This window comes from Phoxinus phoxinus (genome assembly GCF_949152265.1).
Source record: "Phoxinus phoxinus genome assembly, chromosome: 3".
Lineage (NCBI taxonomy): Eukaryota > Metazoa > Chordata > Actinopteri > Cypriniformes > Leuciscidae > Phoxinus > Phoxinus phoxinus.
The window spans coordinates 11683081-11706993 of NC_136878.1; the positions used below are offsets into that span (position 1 = coordinate 11683081).

At 40.5% G+C, this 23913-nt stretch overlaps 1 protein-coding gene across 2 annotated transcripts in view; it reads left to right on the forward strand.

The window, feature by feature from the left end:
- Window positions 1-23913, forward strand: part of fam222aa (family with sequence similarity 222 member Aa) — a 57747-nt gene that overhangs the window by 13140 nt on the left and 20694 nt on the right. For both annotated transcript variants that reach the window (XM_079606555.1, XM_079606556.1), the window contains exon 2: window positions 22474-22631. In XM_079606555.1, the coding sequence (XP_079462681.1) occupies window positions 22526-22631 (106 nt within the window). In that variant the 5' untranslated portion in view covers window positions 22474-22525. The remainder of the gene's footprint in view (window positions 1-22473; window positions 22632-23913) is intronic.

Here is a 23913-nt window from a genome sequence, read left to right on the forward strand (position 1 = left end):
TTAATTATTGATAAATATCAGTCTGAACTCTTTGACGGTTCATAGATCAGAAGCAAATGAGATGCTGGCGTAAATGCACGGCTAGTTTTAAAGTAAGCCATTATCATTTGATTTGCATTTCACATTAAAATCCGCATGACTGGCGTATGAAATTGCAGTCGACGGATGTGGTTTTGGAAGGTTTGGATGTGTTCTACAGTTCTGTCCCTCGCTCAAGCGGCTCCGCTCCGATTCCATGGGATCCGTCTGTGAGACCGGCTGTGACAGCTCTCCTGTTCATGGAGTCAGAATGCAGACATGCTGAAAACACAGCGCACACGTTCTAACCTCCCATGTGTGCCTCCTCTGGAACATCTGTCCAGCTGTCATCTTGTCTCAGCCAATCAGATTCTGCTGTGGGCAGTAACTGTGGAAGTGTAGCTGGAGTAGTCTGTCTGCGCGTGTGTCTGTCTCTCTCGGAGGAATATGAGAGTGTGTCGGAGCATCGCTATGTGCTTTTACACCAAACATGCGCACACACACTCCCTCTGTGCCTGTTTACCAATAATGTGCAGAGATGTGAGCAGCAGATGGTTCCTAATTTTTCTTTTTTTCCTCTGAATGATTTTTCATGTTTAATCCCGATTTCCAAGTAATGCTGTCAACTTATATCATTTTCAGAACGTTTTTAATAGAAATTGGTTTGTACTCAGCACTAAACTGTGGAGCGGTTATTTTTCCCGTAGTGATGTCTGAAACTTTTGAAACTGTTCCTTTGAATGATTTTGTCGAACTGTAACTGTAACAATGAAATGAGATACTTGTTAGAGCTATAAATAACGCAACATTTTAAAGACACAATCTATAAAACTTATTTGAAGGAATCAGAAAAAAGATATATAATTTAACTAAAACGAACATGTTGTGAAAATGTTGTGCAAATTTTTTTTCCTTCTAAATCAACCTTTTCATATTGAACAAATTATGTGAACTATATTTTGCGACCATAAAAAAGCAACATTTGGCAGTCTGTAACTTTAAAACTTTAAAAACAACGGTAATCAGTTAATAATTTTTTAACCTGTTCATTGAAGCGAATGCTAAAATTAGGGCTGCACGATATGAGAAAAAGCTGCGATGTGCGATAATATTGTTTAATATTGCGATGACGATATGACTTGCGATAAATGTGATTGTTAACTATACTGTTCCCATGTCTTAGTGCTTTAATAGGTTTTTTGCGTGATAGGTCAAAGGTTTATTACCTGCCTGGTTCAGAATACACGATTTTGGCACGATCTGTTTGGCGTATGGGTGTCGTGGAGATTCGTAATAACAACGGGCGTCGGGACGCAAGATTCGATCGTGTCATCGTATAGTGTGTCATAGTGGGCGACAACCTACGTCGCGTCTGCGATGCTTCACGACAGAAAGACTATAGCATGTTTAATTCTTTAACGGTCCTCCACGACGGGTTGAATATGTGAGCGAGGCGAGACGTGAGTGAGTGCAACAGTGAGTGTGTGTGTGCGCCAGTGAAAGTGTGAGCGTGTGTGTGCGTGCGTGCGTGCGTGCGTGAGTGAGTGAGCGAGTGAGCGAGGGACAGTGAGTGTGTGTGTTTGTGTGTCTGTGCGTGCGAGTGACTGTTTGCGAGTGAATGTGTGTGTGTGACGGCACGCGATGACTGGTCGGAAAGCAACGTGTAGTCTGACATGTTTCTTGTCCACGACAAGATTTTAGGAGTCAAAAACGTGTAAATTAGTGCTAATCTGAACCAGGCATTATTCATCGTGTCAGGCTGTCTGTTGCGATGTGTTCATCGCGGGAGTTCATATCGCGATGACGATGAAAATTCGATGTATCGTTCAGCCCTAGCTAAAATACATTTTCAATGCTAGTTTTTCTTTTATTCAACAAAATATTGTTTAGGCTACTACTCGAAAACAATCAAGTGATCTGAGTGATGAATTGACTACTAACTTTTTAACCAATTCCCTTTAAAGGACCATTCAAATAAACCAATAGGCTACAAGAAAAGTCTTAAATACTCAGATCATACTCTCATTTCAAGTTCCCAAGAAAGATAGTGTAATTGTTTTTTCTAACAGTTTTCAGTCGTGACTCCTAGTTTCCACTTAAAGTTAGTTAGCACACAGTTAGCAAGTTTCTGTGTAGGTGAACTCCTCTACCATTAGTTAGTGTGGCGCATTGCGCTCTTTTGTGAATACGCGAAGCTCTTCCCCCTCACGGTAAGACGAGCCCTGTGTGACCAGTTCTTAATGCGCACTATCTCTTGGCTGTTAGATCATAGCGCCTTTTTCTTGACCGCTTGTCTGAGAGGCTCCGGTCTGAAGCCCCATCCCTCATCAGTGGCACAGGATGGCGCTTCAGATAAAGGAGGAGAATTCTATTTATGTCCGCCTGTAAACAAAGTCCCAGTGAGGGAGAGCTAATGGCCTGGAACTGACGAGAGCCTGCAGGGATATCTCACTCTATTTCTCCCTCCCTCTCTCGCTCATCTTGTCACCCTCTTCCCTCCTCGTCCTTCTAGTCATGGTGGAAGTAGATGGGAGAATCAGGCTGAAAGGAACCACGTTGAAGCATGCAGTCAGTTTTCTGATGTGAGGAGAAAGGCTTTCGGGTCCTCAGCCTGAAAGGGAGCGAGACGGAGGAAGACCAAGAAGACCGGAGGAGAATTTCTCCTGGGAACGGAGTGTAGTGAGAACAGCTGTTCAAAATGTACTTTCTCGCTTTCTTTGGCCCCATCTCTAGGTTCAAATCCACTGCGCATCAAACATTTATCATACACTTTTACATCAATTCCTCTAGATGTTGGACCAGTGATGTTTTTGAAGGGCTTTTGATCTTCGAAGCTCCAAGTTCTTGACGGAGTGAATTGAATTTCTTGTGACATATGGTTGTGATCGTATGCTTAAAGTATATTTTTGATTGGTCCCGTGTGGATCGACTAACTCTTATACGTTCTTTTCTAAGATTAATTACCATCTTTATTTTTGAACGACATCTGATTGATGTTTCCTGCGAGGTGACAGCTGCTGGTTATTGGGGAATGCTTGATTGATCCGCACTGATGGAGCAGAGACAAGCCATGAAACTCTCCCATTGAGTGTCACTTACGACGTGTCTTGCAGCGCCAGGCCCATTCTGTTCTCTCTTGCGCGTGCGAGTGACAGACTTGTGCTGGGTATTGAATCTGGGATTGTTAAGCAGACGCTCTGTGGTAACGCTTTGTGTTATGATTGAAGGGCAGAGACGGCATCTTTTCGGCAAAACCCGATTTCTGTGCAAACTTCTCCCCTCCCCTCCCCTCTCCTTCACGTTGACACGTTCGCTAACCCCGGTGACAAGCGAAATGCTGCCGCTTGTGACTTTTCGTTTTATCATTCAAATTCGTCCCATTGATGTTGCCGGCTTTGATTGACAGGCAAACTTGAGAGAGTAGCGATAGCAATCAGTCCTCATCAGCTGCGTTTGTGACCGTGGACAATAGTTTCTCTCTTTCGGTTTTCACACTCGCCGTTTTTTTGCACGTCCCCCTCCCTGCTGTCACAGAGAACTCAGACGATTGCATTTCTGTCACGACAGAGGGCTATTAATCTTTTAAATCCGAGCCAGACCTGAGCAGCATTGTGTTCTGGAATCTGAGAGCGCACTGTGGAGACCACTCTGAAAAAGAGCGAACGGGGGGAACATAACGGGCTCGTTCTCTTTGTTAAGGAGAAACCGAAGCTTTCTGAATGCGCACAATATTAGAAATCTAATCTGTCAGAGAGCGAGTGATAGATGAGCAACATGCAGATGGTGAGGTGATTGTAAAATCAGGCTGCTGGTTTTACCTGATATCCCTCCGGCCCTCTGCTCGTTCGCTCTCATCTAACCCGTTGGCCCATTCGGTGTGTTTTGCTAGACGGAAAAAAGTCCACGTGACTCGCTCTAACCTTTATTTTAGTAGAGGGAGGTCACTGGGTGGTCTCCATTCTTTCGGAAAGGTCATTGCACTGAGGTCATGGGTTTAGACCAGGAGATTCAGAATCGCCGTGTTCAGGCGCCCTTGTAGCAAATCATGTGAGTTCATTGCCTCGCTCAAGGGCAAAACAGCAGTGGAAAAAAAACAGGGACATTAGAACAAACATGCCGCTTACAAAAGTTAACATCATATGTGTCCTGTGAGGCATAGGAACCAGAATCTCTCCACTGAGCAAGCTCTATTATAGAGCTCGAGACATTGCCATGTGGTTTCTAGGGTGTCTTACACAGTTGCTAAGGTGTTTTGGGTGGTTTCTATGGTGTTTTGACTGTCTAATCGTTTAGAAAAGTAACAACACATCACATGATTTGAGGTATCATTCGTGTCTCTGACACTTTGGTTTAGTAATGGTTTAAACAAACTTCTAACCACAAGTATGAACGATGGTGATAGTGATACTTGCTGTAGTAAACACCGCTAATTATGTGGAGAGATTTTTTTTCTTCATGTCAAACAGCAGACAGATGAGAAATCAATGCTAACCTTTCATGTGAGCTTTTAAAACAAGGCCACGGATTCATTTTATCACAAAACCAGCAGGCATTTCTGCCAAAAAGACTCTCGCTGTTAATGAAGTGCTGCCTTGGTGGAGGCATTAAGAAGTATAAAACTAGTGAGTTGAGGAAAACAGTGCAGAGCCTCTAAACATTTTTACGATGAAGCGAGGTACTTAATATTAGTTCAAACATGCTTCTTTTAATTGCTTATTTGGCATTAAACAGACATTTTTAATTCAAAGTGACTCACGGTACACTAATTGCAAGAACAATCCCCCTGGAGCAAAACGAGGTCAGGCGTCTTACTCAAAGACAAAATGGTAATCGGTTCTCAGGAACTTTACGGTTTCGCTCTGTTTTGTGCTGATGCCCTCGCCTCCCCTTGGCCCCCTTCTCCCAATTAGGATGAGGTGTTCGGGTCCCCACCTGAGGAAACTCGATCCAGCGGGCTGAGAGCTCCAGACTGGGTTGGCTGGGCGCAGTGATGCACAGAGTGGTGCTACTCGATAGGGGTTTCTCCCTAGGACCGCTCAGGGATGAAGCTCCATTGAATTTCCTCTGCAGAAAAACATGTTTTCGCCATGCAGGACTCCCAACCAAGGCAGAAAAGGTGGTGCCGAACTTCTGATGTGGAGTATCCATTGGTTACCAGTTAATATGTATATCTTTATTCAATTCAGAAGAAAGAGAAAATAAAAGTGGAAAAGGAACTTAAATCAGATAGTCTAGACAGAGTGAGCTTTTTATATGGCTTATAAAATGTTTAAAGACAGCATAACAAGCTTGGAGATTCCAAAACTCATTTAGCTTTCTTAATATGATGTATTTCCTAGTCGAAACATATTCAATTGGATATTGTAGACTGGATTTGAACTGTGAAAAGTACCAGCATAAAGGATATAGTATTATTTATTTATTTATTTATTTTTACGTTCCACGTGTACTTATTTTATTAAGTACAAAAGTGTACTTGGTTACAAAGTATGTTGTTAATCAAACTGTTTCGATGACAGTTGACTTTGTATGGACTAAAAACATATTGTACATCAAATATCTTCTTTTATGTTTCGCAGAAGAAAAAGTCAGAGTTTTCGAAAGGGTTTGTAAATAAAGACAGAATTTTAATTTTTGGGTGAACTATCCCTTTAAAAGTGCTTAAAAGAGTTTTCTTTTTGTCATCATATCATGTTCTTCCGTTTCGTTTAGCCAAACAATTTATCCGTCTAAATATTTGTGAAGTTTCCCAGCTTGCTGATAAAAAGAGCTGTTTGTTTTGATGATGCTCTGTCCGTCAGTAACCGTATCATCTCCGCCGGCAGTGTTTACTGTCCATTATGTCCGTGCAAACACAGCCGCCGCTGATCTTGTGTGCTCTCCACACAACCTGTCTCCTCCGAGTCTGGATCATAAAAGTGCATTCAAAGCTTTGAAATGCCTCCGCTCTCCCAAGCCCCAGACACTTGCTGCATAACTCAGCTGTGTGGAAGCATTTTGGCCCCCCCATGCCCACCCTTGCGGCTGCCCCGGCCCTGCTCCCCGTATTCAGGCGTCTCTCTTGACTTCTCCAGCCCTTTGTTTCCTCAGGGGATGGATGCAGCGAGCGGGGAGGGTGCGAGCTGTTCGATCAATAGCCGCTCCATCTGTCGGGCCTGTGGCAGAGGCTCAGGGCGGAGGGTGGAATTCGGCACCGTCTGTGGGGTGTATGCAGGGGGCTTGTCACCGGATTCTGCCTGAATAGGGGCTCAAGGGCTGTGGCGCTGGGGTGGGGTGGAGTGGAGTGGGGCGGTGTCCCCCATCCATTCTTCATTTTTGTGCCGACTCCCTCCTCGGCACAGTGATAGTGGCTGGCGTTTGTGGATATGTGTGTCTGTGTGTGTGTGTGTAGAGATGAGAGGCGTCTATTGTGTCATTTCACAGGCTCCCGGGAGACAGGGTCACCTTGTCCCTCGTACAAACGGTGCCCTCTCTGGATATTTTGGCTGTGTGTTTTATACGAGGGCCAGACACCCAGGCTCTGAGCACATCTATCTCTCATCTCAGCCCTTTTCAGATTCCCCCTATTGAGAGAGAGAAAGTCTGGAACAGGGCTTTCAAAGGGGACATCTGAGATAGTTGCACAGTTGACATCATTCTTCCTGCGAGACACTGGAGAAGCTCTGGATCTGTCTGCGCAGCTGAAATCTCCATAAACTGGCCTTTTAGGACACTGAGGTCTGTATTTGTGTTTGGATTGTGGAAAAACTGTGCTGCCCATTTTAAGACGTAATACTTCTGTTTACATGAAATCAAAACGGGCCCTATTTAGTTGTTTAACTGCGCATTATTCTGTTTGCTTTCATAATCTTTTCAACTTTCTCCTTTGAAACAACTTATCTGGTCATATAAAGCCACAAGTAATATCATAGTGTAGGTGTCACTTTTCACAATCCAGTCAAAAATAAATAAAAGTCCCACCTTATATCATTTTATTCCTGCTGTTTATTTTTTGCTGTTTGCCATCACAGGAATAAATTACATTTTAAAAATATATTAACATTTTTTTAATTGTAATAATATTTCACAATATTGCTGTTTTTATTGTATTTTTGATCAAATAAATGCAGCCTTGCTGAGTATGAGAGACTTCTTTCAAATATGTTTTAATATTTGTTTTCGTTTTTTAAGACCTGCATATTTCTGTGATTATGTGTTCCAAAACTTTGGCTGTTGTGACAGCTGCTTTGCCTTGATCAGTGTACTATGACGAGGACGGTGGTCCTTGGGGAGGCTCCTCTCTGCTGTTATTTAATGGCATTGGCTTCACATGAAGGATGGATACAGCGGCCCTAACCTCTCTGGCTCAGACTCTCATGGCCACTGATGCATTTATTTTTTTCAATGCTAAAAGACCAAGGAAAACAAAGCGCTCGGCCTTTTTTTCCATCAAGTTAGTATCAAATTGACATAAAATACAAAATACGAGGCCAAGCGCATGTCAGCAGGCTTATCTTTTGCTCTCGTATCTGCTTGGTCATTTCTTTGATCCCGAATAGCTCACAGTTTAGGCTGACCGTTCACCAAGGCTGCTTGCTGCTGCAGCATCTTGTCACGTAAATCTCAATTAACTCCGGTTCAGCCATCAGAGACCACACCGCTCCTAAACGAGCCCTTTATTGCCTCATATCTAATTGTGTGGCTCATTAAAGCCGCTAATCAAAGAGACTCACATATCCAGCAGCAAGGTTATGTGGTGCTGAACTCGGAGATGCTGAAATCTTTCAAATGAATAGCTTGACAGCAACTCTGTAGCACTCCAAACTTTTTTGTCCTTGTAGTGTCTTGAAGAAAAATGTTCCAGAGGGACTTTAACCTATCTCTGGCCCTATGCCCAACCAGGTTCACAGACTCTGGTGAATCTCACAAAAAATATACCCAGGTCTCATTATTATTTTGAAGTTTTTTAGTAAATCTGCTTTTTACTGTTCCTATATGAATAATAGTAGTACAGGCTTTTTTGTAATAATAGTATTGTATTTTCATTATTACTACTACTATTATTAAAAACTTTTTGTATAATGAACATTTTAGTTTGTAGAACTTTTTATATATTAGTTGTTGTTGTTTAATGTTTAATTTAGATTTCTTTTCATGCCGATTAATGACATTTTCCCCAATATGTTCTAATTACACATGTCCAGATTTTTTGCAATGTTCATTATTCTCAGCATTGATTCTTCATACAGTAATTTTGTACTGTAATACAGTTAAACAGATTCTGTTTTTTTTTCACGTGTGTTTTATCTCATGAAAAGGTTTTACCTGCAAAAATCCTACATTTCTGCTTTTTCCAGCACAGCCCTGCTATCTTTCTGGTGTTCCCAGAAGAGCCCTGGGTACCTCTGAGCCTCAGAGAGATTGGTGGAGAGAAGGTTGTGGTGGTCACAGAGGGGTTTCGTTTGCTCTTAATGGAAGCACTCACTGGCTATCTCCTCAAGCCAGCCTGGAGCTAATTTGAGACAAGGCGGATGGATGTTTGCTGTCTCTATGTGCTCTTCCCACCTCGCTTGCTTTTATCACACTGGGTTTGGCAGGGTAGGAGAGAAAGAGAGTGGAATGGGACATCTGCCTTTTGTGTCTCCTGGGTTCTTCTCCTTTACTCTCAATTAAGAAGATTTAAACAGACAGTGTTTGTCTTTGTCCACACTAAAGAGGGAGGCTCAGCAGGTGTATGCGTCTGTGTGTCCAAATAGACACGGCTCAAAGGCTGTCTCCATCAGGCGGGGTTCGTTTGAGAGTATGGCGGCTTTCAGCGCGGGGGAGAAAACTGCAGTGACAGCACAATGAATAAATTGAAAAAGGCTTGTGTAGTAAATTGTCTATCGCTGGTGACAAACGATCTGATAGGAGCGTGCGGAGGCTGCAGACGCCGCCGTCCCAGCAGAGCTGTGAATAACTGGCCTATCTGCGTGCTGCTTAGCACACCGGCCTCGCTCACACGCTTAATAATTTATATGCTGTGAAATATTTTCCCCTGCGCAGATACGCCCGAGTGTTGGCAGGCGATGGGGACAAGCTCTGGGAATGTCCCTTCAGTGCTAATTTGGGGGACGATGACATCCAGAGGTTTCTCCCTCTTTTTTTCCTCTCTTTTTGTTGGGAAATGCCCTTGATAGAAGGTTCCTCGTTCCAATTCCAAAAATTGCAATTTAGGAATTGGAATGAGAAATTTACTGAAATGAAATTCAACGCAGGTAATGCAATCTTGGAAATGAAGTGTTTGAAATATTAAATATGATGCAATTATATATTTTTTGATGGACATCCAGTTTAAAATGTAGAGGGTTTCCATCTTTTATCCATGTAATAGCCTCCAAATGCTATGCAAATTTCATACATAAATATAGTGGGATTTTCTGCATCTATGGTTTAAAAATGGTCCCCAACTACTTTCCCCCTAGTAAATCTCGGCCATTTCCGTCACTACACACACGGACACACACACAATAAATAGATAACTCTAACCCTTCTGCCATTAGAAGCCGCACATCCCATCATTGCCAAGCAGAACTTTTTTCAACTTTGTCACATTGGCATTGTTTGCTGTCGCTCAAGTCACCTCAAAACGGCAAGTTTTATTGAAAACTAATGACTTCCGGTGGCTTTGTCACTGCAAATCGCTGTCAGTGTGAAATGAAAGCCCCTTCATGCTGTTAAGGACATGACGAAATGTCATGCTCCCAGGCTTTTATCATTTCTTAGGCTAAATTTCTCACTTGTCATCTAAATCTCCATTCAGACTGAAGGCTGTCAGAAATCCAAAGTCCAGACTCTGTGGAGGTGTCCTTTCTTGACAAGAGGTCCCTCCAGCCCTGGGGACCAATTAAAAAGAAAATCTCTTTCTGCCGGGTCAGGGCGGTTTAATTGTTTGTTTGTCAGTTTGTATCTGTGAGATATACCAAGCACATACTTGTACTGTGTGTACCCTTATACAGACTTCTGAAGGTTTTCATGTTGTTGTTGTTTTTTTTTTTATGTCCTGCCCTGTTTTATTTTTATTAATAAACTCTGGTTTTTCAAGTCCTGTTTGAACCCTGCAACCAATTATGCGGACTATAAAAAATTTAAGAGGGACAGTCTTTTATAATTGAATCCTAAAGTAATAGATTCTGTTAAATATGCATGAGCTTGGCTTTATAGATGAAACTAGAATTAATGTCTATCAGAGACCCGACCAGGAAAGCACAGAGGAAGGGAAGGAGATGGAGACGGGATATCTTATCATTATTCTAATAGGGTATGATTGCCGTGGACAGAGGCAGACTGTCTACGGCTAGACGGGACGGCCAGTTTAATCGTTGCAAGTATTGAGCACATTCACTCTGGCTGGGCAAGCTGAGATGCTGAAAGCCGATCCAGTCGTCCACTGGTTCGATTGTCTCTTCTTCTTTTTTTAGGAGGAAGGTTGCGTGGTTGAATGGGAGGAAGATATGTTTTGAGCTCTGGTTTGTTTTTGGCATGCTGTGTGACAGCTTAATGAGGAAGTTAAGGAGCGTGCATCGGAAGGTCAGGGACTGCCGATCAGAGAGGGAGTCGTATAACTCCACACAAAGTCTCCTCACCCGTATCCTGTACACTCAATCTGTCAATCTCTCGTCAGCTCCGCTTACCCCACCGACGGGACACATGCTGTGCTTGCCATACAAACAGATCCTTTCTTTTGGTCTATTTACGGTAAATTCAAAGGAGCAGCCAAGGAAAAACGCTTTTCAAGGTCTTCAAAAGTGCTCGAGACGCGTGTGAACCGCCCTTTTGCCCTGTTATTTCCTATGTAAACTGTAAACCGAGACGCTCTGTTGTGGGCTTGCACGGTGCAGTGAATGTAGCTAATTGCGCGTTGAGTTCTGGGCAGAGGAGAAGGTCAGTTGTCGGTCCTTAACTTCCACCCTGACAACGCCATTAATCCCACAGGAAGTCAGACTCCTCTCTGCACTGCTCGCAGGGCAAATGTTTAATCTCAAGGAAGTCTGTGAGGAGGAATAAAGGAGTTTATGAAATATTAGATTATTGGGCGGCTGAAGTTTTGCCTTGGAGGTGGAAGTGCTTTTTCTCATCCCTGATGTGCATGTGGCGTAAGGCCAAAATGAATGGATGGTTCCCGAAGACTGAAACATCTTTTTAACAGCTCAGCTGTTTCTCCTGAAACCGCAAGGACATTAAAAGAACTGTAGTTGAAGTCTTTGCTTCTCTTTTGACAGTATCATACACTTTGCTTATAAATGCCAAGAAACATGTCTGCAGTCAGAAGTCAGTGATTTAACGCAAATGTTTCATACCAAATTCTTCCAATAATTATGTCTATTATCAGGTGTTTTCAAGCTTTTTGATGCCACCGACCACTAAACATTATCCAGTTGTAAGGTTTCCTCCAGCTATATATTTTCATTTAGAAAGACACATTTATACTGTGAGTGTGAAATATGTTTTTATTCAATTTTTTTAACCCATTTGTTTATTTTCAATTACAAAACTTATACTGAAATATTTTAATACACAATTTTTTTAACTCATTACTTTGTTTTGTTTTTAGTAGAAGTTTAATACAGTACCACTACCACACAATTTTTTGAACCTTTTTGTGAAGTTTGAAAATCACTGATCTGGGTTATGCCCTCCATGTTGATTTTAAAGCTCTATTCTCCTACTGTATGTTAATCATTATCTTATTTGTGTTTTAGGAGAAACTTCTGAGACAAAGAAATTGTTAATCCAAAAATAAAAATCAATCGGTCATCATTTACTTAGCCATCTGTGGAATACAAAATGATTTTTGGTTTCAAAAATGAAACAAAATCAGCATAAAAGTCAAGTGTGATCAAATGTAATTTGCGGTTCTGCATATTTAGACACGCCGCGTCTCCATACACGTGACAACCAGCGACATTTGCTACCATTCGCATCAAACTTGCCGCAACAGTCCTTCCAAGTTTGAAATATGCGCATACGCAAATGAGATTTGTGAGCTCCTGGAGGGCATGATTTTAATTTTTGGATGAACTATTTCTTTGAATAAAGCAACTGAGAACATTAAGTCTCCTGAGCTTTGAAAGAGCAACCTCTGAGCAATATTTTTTCCCCTCTGGGTATCTGTGTGTTTGAAGTGGGGATCCGGCAAGCAGAGAAGCTAAAATGTGACACCCGGGATTAAAGGAGGGCAGTAGGGCCTACAGGCGTGATTTTAGGATATCTAACCCCTTTAATACACCATGCCATATCTCGAAACCACATTTAACCACCGACCCAATCCCTTCCCTCGTTTTCTGCAGAAATGCATATTAATAGATTAGCAGGACGAGGGGTTTGTGGATAAGCTTGGCAGTTAAAACGGAGGTCGAGCTTTAGTCTCCCACTGGTCTATTTTATTAAATTTTTTAAGTCAATGGTCACATCCTCTTCGCAGTGTAATTTAATCGGAGACTCTGTGGCTGTGGGCAGCATCTGCGCTCTGAGCAGAGATAGAGCTGCTGCTGCTGCTGCTGTCTTTTTTTTTTTTTTTTTTTTTTTACTAATCCTCAGATTTCTCTGCTCACCGAGCTACAGATCACTCCGCTGGGTGAAGACAATTACCAGCCTGCTTTTTCATGCTAATGCAATCTCTAACTAGATCTCTTCTCAAAAATGTGGAGGAGAGAAAGCGAGAGATAGGAAGAGGGAAGGTTTTTTTTTATTTTTTAGATTAACATTTAATTATGAACAGTTCCCCGTCAGCGAAGCGGAGGGGTCAGGAGAGGAGGGCAACACACAGAGGGAAAGGGCAGGCAAGTAATTTAAGATGGTGAACTCTGCTTAGGGACGTGTGTGTGTGTGTGTGTGTGTGTGTGTGTGTGTGTGTGTGTGTGTGTGTGTGTGTGTGTGTGTGTGTGTGTGTGTGTGTGTGTGTGTGTGTGTGTGTGTGTGTGTGTGTGTGTGTGTGTGTGTGTGTGTGTGTGTGTGTGTGTGTGTGTGTGTGTGTGTGTGTGTGTGTGTGTGTGTGTGTGTGTGTGTGTGTGTGTGTGTGTGTGTGTCACGCCAGAGAGAGAGAGGTCAGAGGGCACGTCTCATCATAAGCATGGTTTTGCATGACTGCACCTATTCTCGAATGCCTGCATGAGGGTTTTCAGGCCTGGTGTTTGTTTTGTGCTAGGATTTTATGACATGGTCCTCAGGATAAACAGTGTTCTTGGCCTCATCGGATCATAAACTCAGTCTCGGATGAACCTCCCAAGCCTCACTTGACCTTATGATTGTCATGCTGTCTAGAGCGTTTTTCAAAACTAGCAGAGGAGACTTAACGAAACCCTCTTTGAGAATATGACAGACACGTGGAAGTATGGTTGTGCGATTTACACAAGCGTAGAGTTACCGTGTGTTAGGAAGTGATCTTCTCTGTGACATTTTGCAATTTAAATTTTTTTTTCTAAACCTGTTTTTTTAACATTTAAAAACCTATGCAGGTTTTTTTCAGCTTAATTTACCTTAACTGAACAGCTTCAGAGTCATAGGAATGGATATATTACTTTTTTCGGGTTGAATGGTGACCGTCTCGCTTCCCCCTGGTGCCTGTGAGCGGAAAAAACACCCTTGCAGGCCTAAGCGTCAGGAAGTATCGCGTGATATGAGGTCTTGTGATGTAACGAATTGCTTTACGCCAAAAAAATCTGCTAAAATTCTGTCATTATTGCGCTCCTTCACGCTGTTCGAACCCGAATGAAGAAGACGTTTTAAAGAATGTCCCATCTGCTTTGATCTCGTTGAGTTTTTACGACAGTGTTGTCAAATATCTATTCCGAAGCTGTAGGGGGAGCTCTATAGAGAAACCTGCGAGCAAAAAGCGAGAGAAAATGCTGAAACTGCATAGCTCTGTTTTAATTTTCAGTTATGTTTATTTTTCATTTATGCTGTCAATTTATTTTTATTTATTTTGTCAAATATTTTTTCTGAATCATTTTTTTATTTTTATACTGTCAATACATTTGTTATAATTTGACAGTATAAATTTATACTGCAAATTTTTTTAATGAACACATTAGGGCCAATTTATTTTTTTATTTTTTTATATACTATACCGAAGTATTTATTTTAATACAGTGATTCTATTTTAGTGTATTTAATTATATGTTTTTATAATAAGCTAAGTTAACTCACAAGTATCCACTAGTGAGTTAAAAGTGCTGGCGTTTTAGAGCGCTTATCAAGACTAGCAGAGTAGACTTCATGAAAGTTCTCAGTCACGCGGGAGTCGATGGTTGTGCGATTACACGAGCGTGTCAGGTGGAGTTGGCGTGTGTTTGGAAGCAATCTGCTTTGTATGTCATTTTGCAAAGCAGCTTTGTCAGCCGACTGCAGCCGCCCAAATGTCTCCGCAGCGATGAACTGGGATACCTTTCTTTGAAGGCTCCTGTGAGCATGTACACATATCTGAGACTTATCAAAAGATTACCATTCCACACACATTTCCTTCTTTAGTGGCCACCTTCACATAGATACACACGCGCATGTGAATTACACACACCTCACCTTCACTACCTCATGTCCCTCGGAAGGGGAATGATAAAGCGGGTCTTTATCAGGACAGCTGTGTGATATGGAAGGTGCCGGATATTTCCTGCCACAAGGGCCAGGCAGGGCCGTTATTCACACTCTCTCTCTCTCTCTCTCTCTCTGATTATTGGACAGAAAACTGATAATCTTAGAGGAAAAGATGTCTGATAAAGCATATGTTTGTGTGTGTGTACATCCCTGCACATAAATATATGTTTAGCCTATGTTTTGAAGGTTAAGTGGCAGTGGATTTTATGGAGGCTGGGCCACATGACTGAATGACATTGTGTTTTGGCAAAAAATATATATATACATTTTTATCTTTATCGCTCACATCAGTCTGTTGTTGGTTTATAATTTATAGTTTTGTCATGGTGAGAATAAAAAGTCCTGTTAGCCAACTGTATACTTGTTATTTTTCCCAGTAATTGATTGTTCCTCGCTCAATGGTGATGGAAATTGAGGTCAGCAGGCCTGCAGGTGCATTCTGGGATACTGGAGTGTATCCTCAGAGAACACTGATACCGTATAGCTGTGTAAACTTTTTGACTTCAATTATTTTCTATTGATTTAAACTATTGATGTTACATTACGTTTTTATTCATCATAACTGAACATCAGCGCGTATGATTTAATTATTTGTCCTTTTCGCCCTCCCTCAAACGACAACGGCTCGTCTTTCAGACTTCAGCCCCTCAGGCTGTTGTTTAAACGGCACAAACAATGAACAAAATACAGCAAGAGAAGACACTTGAATATTCACACTAACAAATGAATGCCTTCAGGGGGTGGGGGTGTTGTGCATAGAATAGGCCATTGTTTTCATTTTGTGTTAATCCTAAACAGGGTTCTTGTGTTATGTGAATGAGTTCAGATGTGTGACGAACAGTGTGATGGCCAGCGCTGTGCTTTTTTTTTTTTTTTTCGGTTTAGTTGTTCTTTTCTGTTGATTGTTGCAGTTTAACGTTCAACCAACTGCTCCGATGCGTCTTTATTTAGATGTGTGACCTTTACACTTGAGCTGTGCAATCTTTCTTTTACAATTCATTGTATTTAAATGCTTTGTAAAGAGAGAATAAGTCCTGCACATTGCTGTAGCTTGCACATTTTTATATATAATATATATTTATCTATTCCAGTATAAAATATTTAATTGTCCATGCTCACTATTATGTTGCTATTTTTGCATTTAGGCCTACTGTAGATGTTAGATGTAAAAGTTTTATGAAATCATTAGGCTACTTTTATTAAAAGATTAAGTTTAAGTGAGCGTTAGATGATGGAAAAGGTAATCTCACAGTGAATTTCCATTTTTCATAATGTACGTTATATTCATTTGATGCCTAAATTCACTTGTAGCATTTAAAATGCGTGATTTTAGTTTTTCTTTATCATTAATTGATTTAAGACAAAGTGGAAATGTAATATCGGTCAGTTATGTGGCCATTACATGAAAATAATTATCTATATATCTGTATACTATCTGTCGTTTTCAGACAGAAGGTAATGTCAGTGCATCACATTTATTTAAACCGCAAAGACATTGGTTTGTCATTGGCAACTTTGAATGCATTTTTGTTCGGCATCAAACTACGAAAAAAGTCTAACATTGTTTCCTAAGTATGATGCGACGACAGGTTTATTGATCGTCACCCAATTGCACTATCGATGGATAAGCTAGGCTACTTTGAAAATGTCCAAATGTCATTGTATGGCGTTATTGTGAATGCATGTATTTTGTGAATGCATCAGCACTGCTTTAGACAGGAAGTTCTTCCATGTGACCTCACACGCACACACACATTCATTCAGCGTCTCGTCTCAGCGGTCAATTAGCTGGTGCTTCAGCCACCGACGTGACAGCGTTAATGTGAGCTACTGTAGCGTGATTCAAGATAACAGGCGTGTGGTTTCACGTGCTGTGACAGAGATAGAATTCATCGTATTATCATCCGGCTCCCATTTGCAGGCCGTGTGGAGAGCTAAAAAAAAAAAAAGAAGCAAGAATTTACCGCTGCAATATGTTTATGTTCATTCTTCGAGATGCAAAATAAACCATCTTCCATCTGCTTATGCTTGCAACAATGGCTGACCTGTGTTTAACCCTGGAATGGAGGCGGACTCTGCAGCAGATGTGGATATTGTGTATGAATATTGTTAGCGATTGAGTGAGACTGTAAAAACGTGCATATATTGTTTGTTTGTTGTCAGCAGGACTGTTTGCGCTCTATGGGTTTTACGTCCTCTCCTGCATTCATGTGTTGTTAGGAAGTGCCAGGTCTCCAATGCGTGTGTGTGTCTTGTTAACAGTCATCGGATTTATGTCCCTTTGTGCGTGCCCGTCTGCAGATGTCCCCTCTGAAGGATTGTTTGTTTGTTTGTGAGTGTTTTGCATTCTCGTTTGTCCTTGTCCTGTTGCATTATCTGCGTGTGTGTGTGACTTTATGAGTTATTCTGATTGTTTCTAATGTCGCCTGCTCAGTGTGTTCAGCTGCATGTCTGTGGGGGTTTTTATATAGTAGTGTTTGAGTGTCTAAGATTGTGTGTGTGTGTGTGTGCTCTGTAGTGAAGTTAAGGGGTCGGGGACTCTGTCTGTCCCTCTAATGGGCTCTTTCATTGCTTTCCATTCAGCGGTGCGGTGTGTGTGAGGGATTATGGGGGACTGTAGTGGCTGCTTGTTAAAGCTGAAGAAAAGGGTCTGGGTGTGTCGATTGGATTAACTTGTTTGGGCTTATTAAGAGGGGAGACGCACAGGCCTTTTAAAAGCACTGCATGGGGCTCTCTGTCTCATACACACAGACATTCACACACACACACACTCACACCGAGCTGGCAGGTCACCATTCAATTAGGAAGAGAATCCCCCCTCCTATCCGTCCCCTCAGCTCTCAGATATCGCAGACAAACGCAACCGCTCCTTCCTCTCTCCCTCCTTAACATCAATAAACATAGAATCCCTACAGGCCGAGCCTATATTGGTCATAATGGAGGATTTTATAGACAGGAAATCAACTTTTACCCAACATGCTTTTTGTCTTAGGTTCTTTTATCCTCACTAACACCTTTTCGTTTCACCTTCCCCTCACTCTCCATGCTATCGATCTTTTCGGTTCTCCCACAGAAGTGCACTTCAGAGAATTCAGGGGGCTCAGGCCAGCGTGAGGTTAATTCACACGCCAGAGATCTCGGCATGCATCAGACAAACTAAGTGCGTGTCTACCTGAAACTGTATATTGTTACAGATACAAAGGCACTTTCATTACGGAGACTGATTTATGCACAGACCACTTTGACTTAAGCTACATGTCTCAGTCGGAGTGTTTTCATTCTAAACAGTTGTAAGTGTAATTTGTCTGTCCACATTAAAAGCAAAAAAATGCTGCGTAGCATCACCCAGTCGCAGCCAGAACATTATAGACTTGCAGTTACATCAAATTGGATATCACCCCTAATAAACTGGCAACTAGCGCAGTGTGAATCATCATATTTTTTATATACATGTAATACACATGTCAAATTTGACGATTCACACCACGCTAGTTGCCAGTTTATTTGTCTTTATAGGATGTTTTGTATATGCTCATTTATTGACTTAGATGACCTTTGCCATCATTTTACGCTCAGTTTTCAACCTAATTTTCCGGTTTTAAAAAAACAATGATAATTTAACTCTTTCCTCACCATTGATGGAATTTTCCGTCATTTATGAGACACCGCTTCCCGCTATTAACGGAAAATTCTAGCTTTCTGGGTTTTTCTTCTCACTTTTATACAGTAGGGGGCACTGTTACTCATATTCTGAAAGATTGCTGAATCTCCTAATCAAAACACAGGCGAAGAAGAAGCAGAAACAAGCGATATCATAGATCATCAACATTAAACAGCATAATAGCTAAATCAAAACTGCCTAAGGTTACCGTATGAAATGTCGACCCAGGACGAGCTATAGGACTGTGCAAGTTTTGGGGGTGTTGATGGACTTGATCTACTTGAATCATCGTTCTGAATTTGATCCAGATGTATTTTCTCAACTTTTTGCTCAAAATTGAGCTTTTTTTATGAAACTTACCCACATTTAGGTGTTGATAAAAAGGGATGCATGAAGCTAGAATAAAACGGTCCAGATATTCATACAAAAAAATATTCTGGGGGGCCATGACATTTTTGTGATCAAAAATGCTTGGCGGTGGCTGGCAACTTTTCTCAAAAACGCTGTCTGGAAAAGAGTTAATAACACTACAGTTAATAACTAACTGCTACAGTTTAGTAAATCTCAAAATTAGACAAGTGAGTTTAGTTTTAGGGTTTGAATTTCAACTTCACAATCACACAAAAAGCACAATAGTGTTTAATTTTAATATTTATGGGTTTATTTATCTGATATTGCTGTTACATTAAAATAATTATCTGTCAGAATTTAAATATATGTGCAGACAGTGCAGCCCTATAATGCTAAATAAAATATATATTTTAAAGCTTTTAAAACAATATTCATTGTGTGAGATTTCTCTTTCAAAGTACATTAGTTTTAAAATCATAAAGTTGCATTAGTTTATTGCACAGAAACCTTCGGCTCTTTGTTAGAAGGCCTAAAGGCTCTGAAAACACAGGATGTTAGATGGACATCTATGAATTCGGTGTGGCTGTAGGGCTTAAGATGAAAATCATATGCTGAATAACAACACACCAAATCCACGCTGTCTTGGTTTTAGCTATACAAGCAGCATGCATTGTTTCTTAATCTTGTAGTGGTGCAAGAGTTCAATCATATCTCATAGAAAGTGTCTCAATGTTTTCAGTTATGCGTGATGTTGTTTCCCAATGACAGCTTATAAACCCGCTAGTTTTATGAAAAAACAGTGATAAGTGAATGTGCAAATGTGTAATGTGTCTCGTATCTCAGGAAGCAGACACACTAGTGTAATTGCAGAAATCTTCCAGGGTTTGCTGTTCATCGTGTTGATCTGGTACTGCTTTTGACAGATTTAGACAATGATGGTGGGGATTTTATTGGTGTTGCAGCTGATTTACTCAAATACATCGATAAGCATATGTTAGCTGACATAGCTACACAATTTCAACGTGCATGCGTGTTTACTATAAATTAATATTGACAGACATGCAAGCAGACCTATGTATGTCGTTTGTCGATCTCACTCTCATTCTCTGCTCAGTTCCTCATCATCTGCTCGCATTCACATGCAGATTTTCGGAAACAGTCTCAGGAAGGGCTAATCCATTTCCCCGCTGTGACAGAAAGCCATTGAGGAGACAGAAAGCGAGAGAGAGAGAGAGATGTTTACCGATGAGCCTGGATCTTTAAATAACACAGATTTCACATGTCAATAAAATAGAGCGATTCAGCACACTCTTGGATTGCATGTTTTTGGTTGTTGTTCACAGTTTGAGGATTTGTTCCCTCAGAAAGTCTGACTGACAAGATGGGTGGTAAAACGTTGTCAGGCGTTCTTACTAAGCTTCAAGATGTTTCTGCATCAGTTTAATCACGTTGCCATCTAAAGAGCTGTAATTTACACAGTTGCCCTCTGGCATGGCTTGATTTAGCCAAGAAGGACATGTTCCTAGATCCTTTGTTGGTGCTGGAACAAAATACCTATAAATTATAGCCCTAGTTGTACCCCTGACCCTAACCAATCACAGGGATAATAGATTAAGAACGTTGTTCAAGCCCCTAACCCCAGCCATAAGCCTAATCCTAAAACCTGATTGGTCGACAGGAATGCGGTTCCAAACAAGGATATTGATCCAGCCAGGAACATGTCGTACCTACTTAAGCAAACCATGTTAAGCGTTTCACCAGGGTTATTAGGCCTATGGCTTTGAATAGTTTTATTATTATAATCATTTTTTATTTCCATTTTATTGGTCTTTATATATATATATATATATATATATATTTATTTATTTATTTTTTTACTTTATTTGTTAGTTTTCAATAAATCACTGTTGAGTTTTACTTTATTTAATTGTTTCGTATAGTTTTCTAGTTTTAGTTTTTATTTTGGTTCTAGTATTTTAGGGCTGCCAAAGTTAATGCGCTAAATGGTATAATTTAAAAATCTGTTTTGATTTCTGCAATTATTATTGATATAGAAGTATTTACATGTTTAATGTAGGTGGGTTGTAAAGGTTTCAAGAATTATAATATAGGCCTATATAATAATAAGAATTATAATATGTAATATATCAAATCAAAAACTGAATCTTAAATGAATTTGTGGCCATTTTTATTTTATTAATTTATGAAGAGTAATGAGAATTTTTGTGTAGTTAAATTATTTTTATTTTTTTTCAGTTTAAAAAAAATTTATTTTCGCTTTTGTATAGTTCACTTGATAGTAACGCAACATGATTAATTAATTCTTAAAAAATGTATGTGCCTCACAGTTAGGTGTTTTGGAACAAACTCAATCATATGAGCCGTGACATTCCATATCATAAACAGAAGTGAAAATGAACCTCAATGTCTGTATTAGGTTCAGGAGGTCATTGTTCTTTATTGACTGTCAGTCGTTAAGCATTTTCAATGTTCGATATGCTTGCACATTTGTGCTGAAATCAAAGTCCTGTTACGTAGCCTTTAGTTAGATCTGCTTGTGCCAAATGGTTGAAGGTTTGGACCCTTCATTGTGCCCTTGAGCAAGGCACTTCACTTAAAGTTACTCCAGCAGGATTGTTCCTGTAACTTACTATTACATTTTCTTTGCTAGTCTGGTTGTCGGCTGGTGGGCGGCAGTGCTGCCTGAAACTTAGTCAGATGGTCCTATTACGCATTCTCCAACAGAGCTGCTGTTTCCTGTGTCGGCTGTCTGGCAGCGCGCCCCGTTTTCTCTTCTTCCTCTGGAGCGAAAGAGCTGAAGATGGAGGGAGGCAGAGTAGGAATGCATCCAGAGATTTATGGCCCGGGGGGAGATTGATTACGCCCATCACTGGCCCTGATGTGCGCTTGGCATTTGCCCCCCACCCAACTCATCAGCATGTTACACATACACCCACACACAATATGGACATTTACACTCCAAACATGAAATCCTGGAAATCGCCTCGAGACCTTTTTGGACAAAATACCGCCTCAGTCACCATCTGATCTGCAGACAGACTCTTTTTCTCTCTCTTTCTCTCGACATCCCCATCATTTAAAAAAAAAAAAAAAAACACCTAGAAAGTGTTGTCAGCAGCAGGTCAGTGCAGGGTTTTGTTCCTACCGTGTGTGTTGTGAGCAGTGATGGGTGCTTTATTCCTCTTGTGACTGAGGGAAGTGATAGGCTGCTGATGGATGGGTGCTGTGGGATGGCCAGGAAGGACGGTGCTGCTAGATTCCCATGTGATGCAGCAGGTGTGTGTTTGTAATTCAGCCCACAGAGCCGAGAGACAGCTGGAGCAGCATTAAACCTCCACCTCACACACTTCTGTCTGTGTGTCCTCCGCCTGTGTATCACAGGTGTGAGTTAAAGAACTACATAAAAAAATACATACGCTGTATGTTGGAGCCATTGCCTAGTGGTTGCAAGTATGAATCTGGCTCGCTGCATTTCCTGATACTTTTCCTATTTTTAATTATTATATTATTATATATTTTTTACTTAAACAATATAAATATTTATTATATTCATACTTTTAATATTTACTCTTTTATATTATTTGTTCTTTTTAAATATATTAATATTTGTAACATTTACACTTTTATTTTTTATTTAAAAAAGATATTTATATTTGTTCTATTTACAATAAATGTGCCCCGAAGCATGACCTCTGGTTCTCAAATGACTTTTTATAATACAGTTTTTCCCATTTAAATTAGTGTAATTCCTTTATGTCTTGCTTAATCTTCTGAGTACATCAAGCATTTGAACATTTTTTATTTTTTTGCAGGTCGGCCTCGGCAAACCAGTGTCTGTAGAATCGTACCTGCGTTTGCGCAGTCATGCTGGCCTGTCTGCAGAGGAGGCAGAACCCTGCACCCCAGCACGCCACGGCCGTCTGCAGCAGCAGCAAGAGTCTTGAGCCAACGCAACACATCCACCGCAAATGTGAGCAGCCTGTGTTTCAGAGTTTACATTTCTTGTTTTCTTTTTTTTTCTGGTTTTTAGATTAATATGATCATAAATGGCAAATACAAATGGTTGACAGCAAACTGGTTTGGCTTGCTGGTCGCTGGCACAGTATGTTAGATTTACTTCCTTCTGATGAGACCGAACACTCAGATTGAATAATTAAATGTGACTGTGTATTTAGGCACTGACGACAGTGAGGATGAGTTAAATGAACTTTGACGATAGACTTTTCTTTCACACTCTTCTATTAAGAGAGCTTTTTTTATGTCAGTATGATGAAGCACATTCATGAGCCCTGAAATCACATCACATTCATTTCATGCACCAAGAAGCTTCACTCTGCTCACAGTGGCATTGTTTAGACATGAATAGTTAACATCTTGTTTTTCGCAACCTTGATTCGAGTACTATTGGCTTTGGTCCTTTTACTTAAGTCTCTTCTCTTTTAGTATTTTATACTTCATTCTACTGTAGTGATGCCATGACTATGTTGATGCCAAGGATCCCCAAATATGATGATCCACTTGCAGCGCAAGCTACATGTATACTGTGTGAGAAAAATGTGTAATTTATTATAAAAACAAACAGATTGAATAATTGACTTTTACATTGTACTAAGCAAATTGTTAAAACACAATCTGAATATTTTTTTTCATATAACTATGCAGATATTTTTCTAACGGTTAAATACTATTGCTCTCAGTAGAATAAAATTATAACAATAAATGTAACATTTTTACCAGTCAAAACTAAATGGTAATTTAATAAATAAATATCTTAACTGCATACGTTAACTTTGACAGCCCTAAAAAGAAACCTGTGCTGAGAACATAAATAAATATTTTTCTATTTTTGGAGCTGTGGTGTGCCAACTTTTCTCTTCCTTTTTGTGGCTGAGCACCCTCATTGAGCTTTTTGCCCTTTGGATGTGCGCACTTTGTGTTGAATCTTTGTGGGGAAAAAAACAAAAACATAATTTCTCAAATGTTTTGCAGGCATCATAGCAGACCCTCAGGCCCTAGTTTAAAAACCCCTGCTCTACTGAACTAATAATCTCTAACTCTTACTCTACCCTACTCCATTATACTCTACATAACCTCTACTTCTCTATATGCTGCTCTGTGAGGAATGTCTGAGACTATATGAAACATTTGTAGTGTTTTGTCTTTGTTGTTCAATAGCCATTGGATCAACAAGAATTTAAAGACTTTACTGCAGAGGTTGCCTGCCATGGCCTCAAGGCTTGTTACTCAACCCT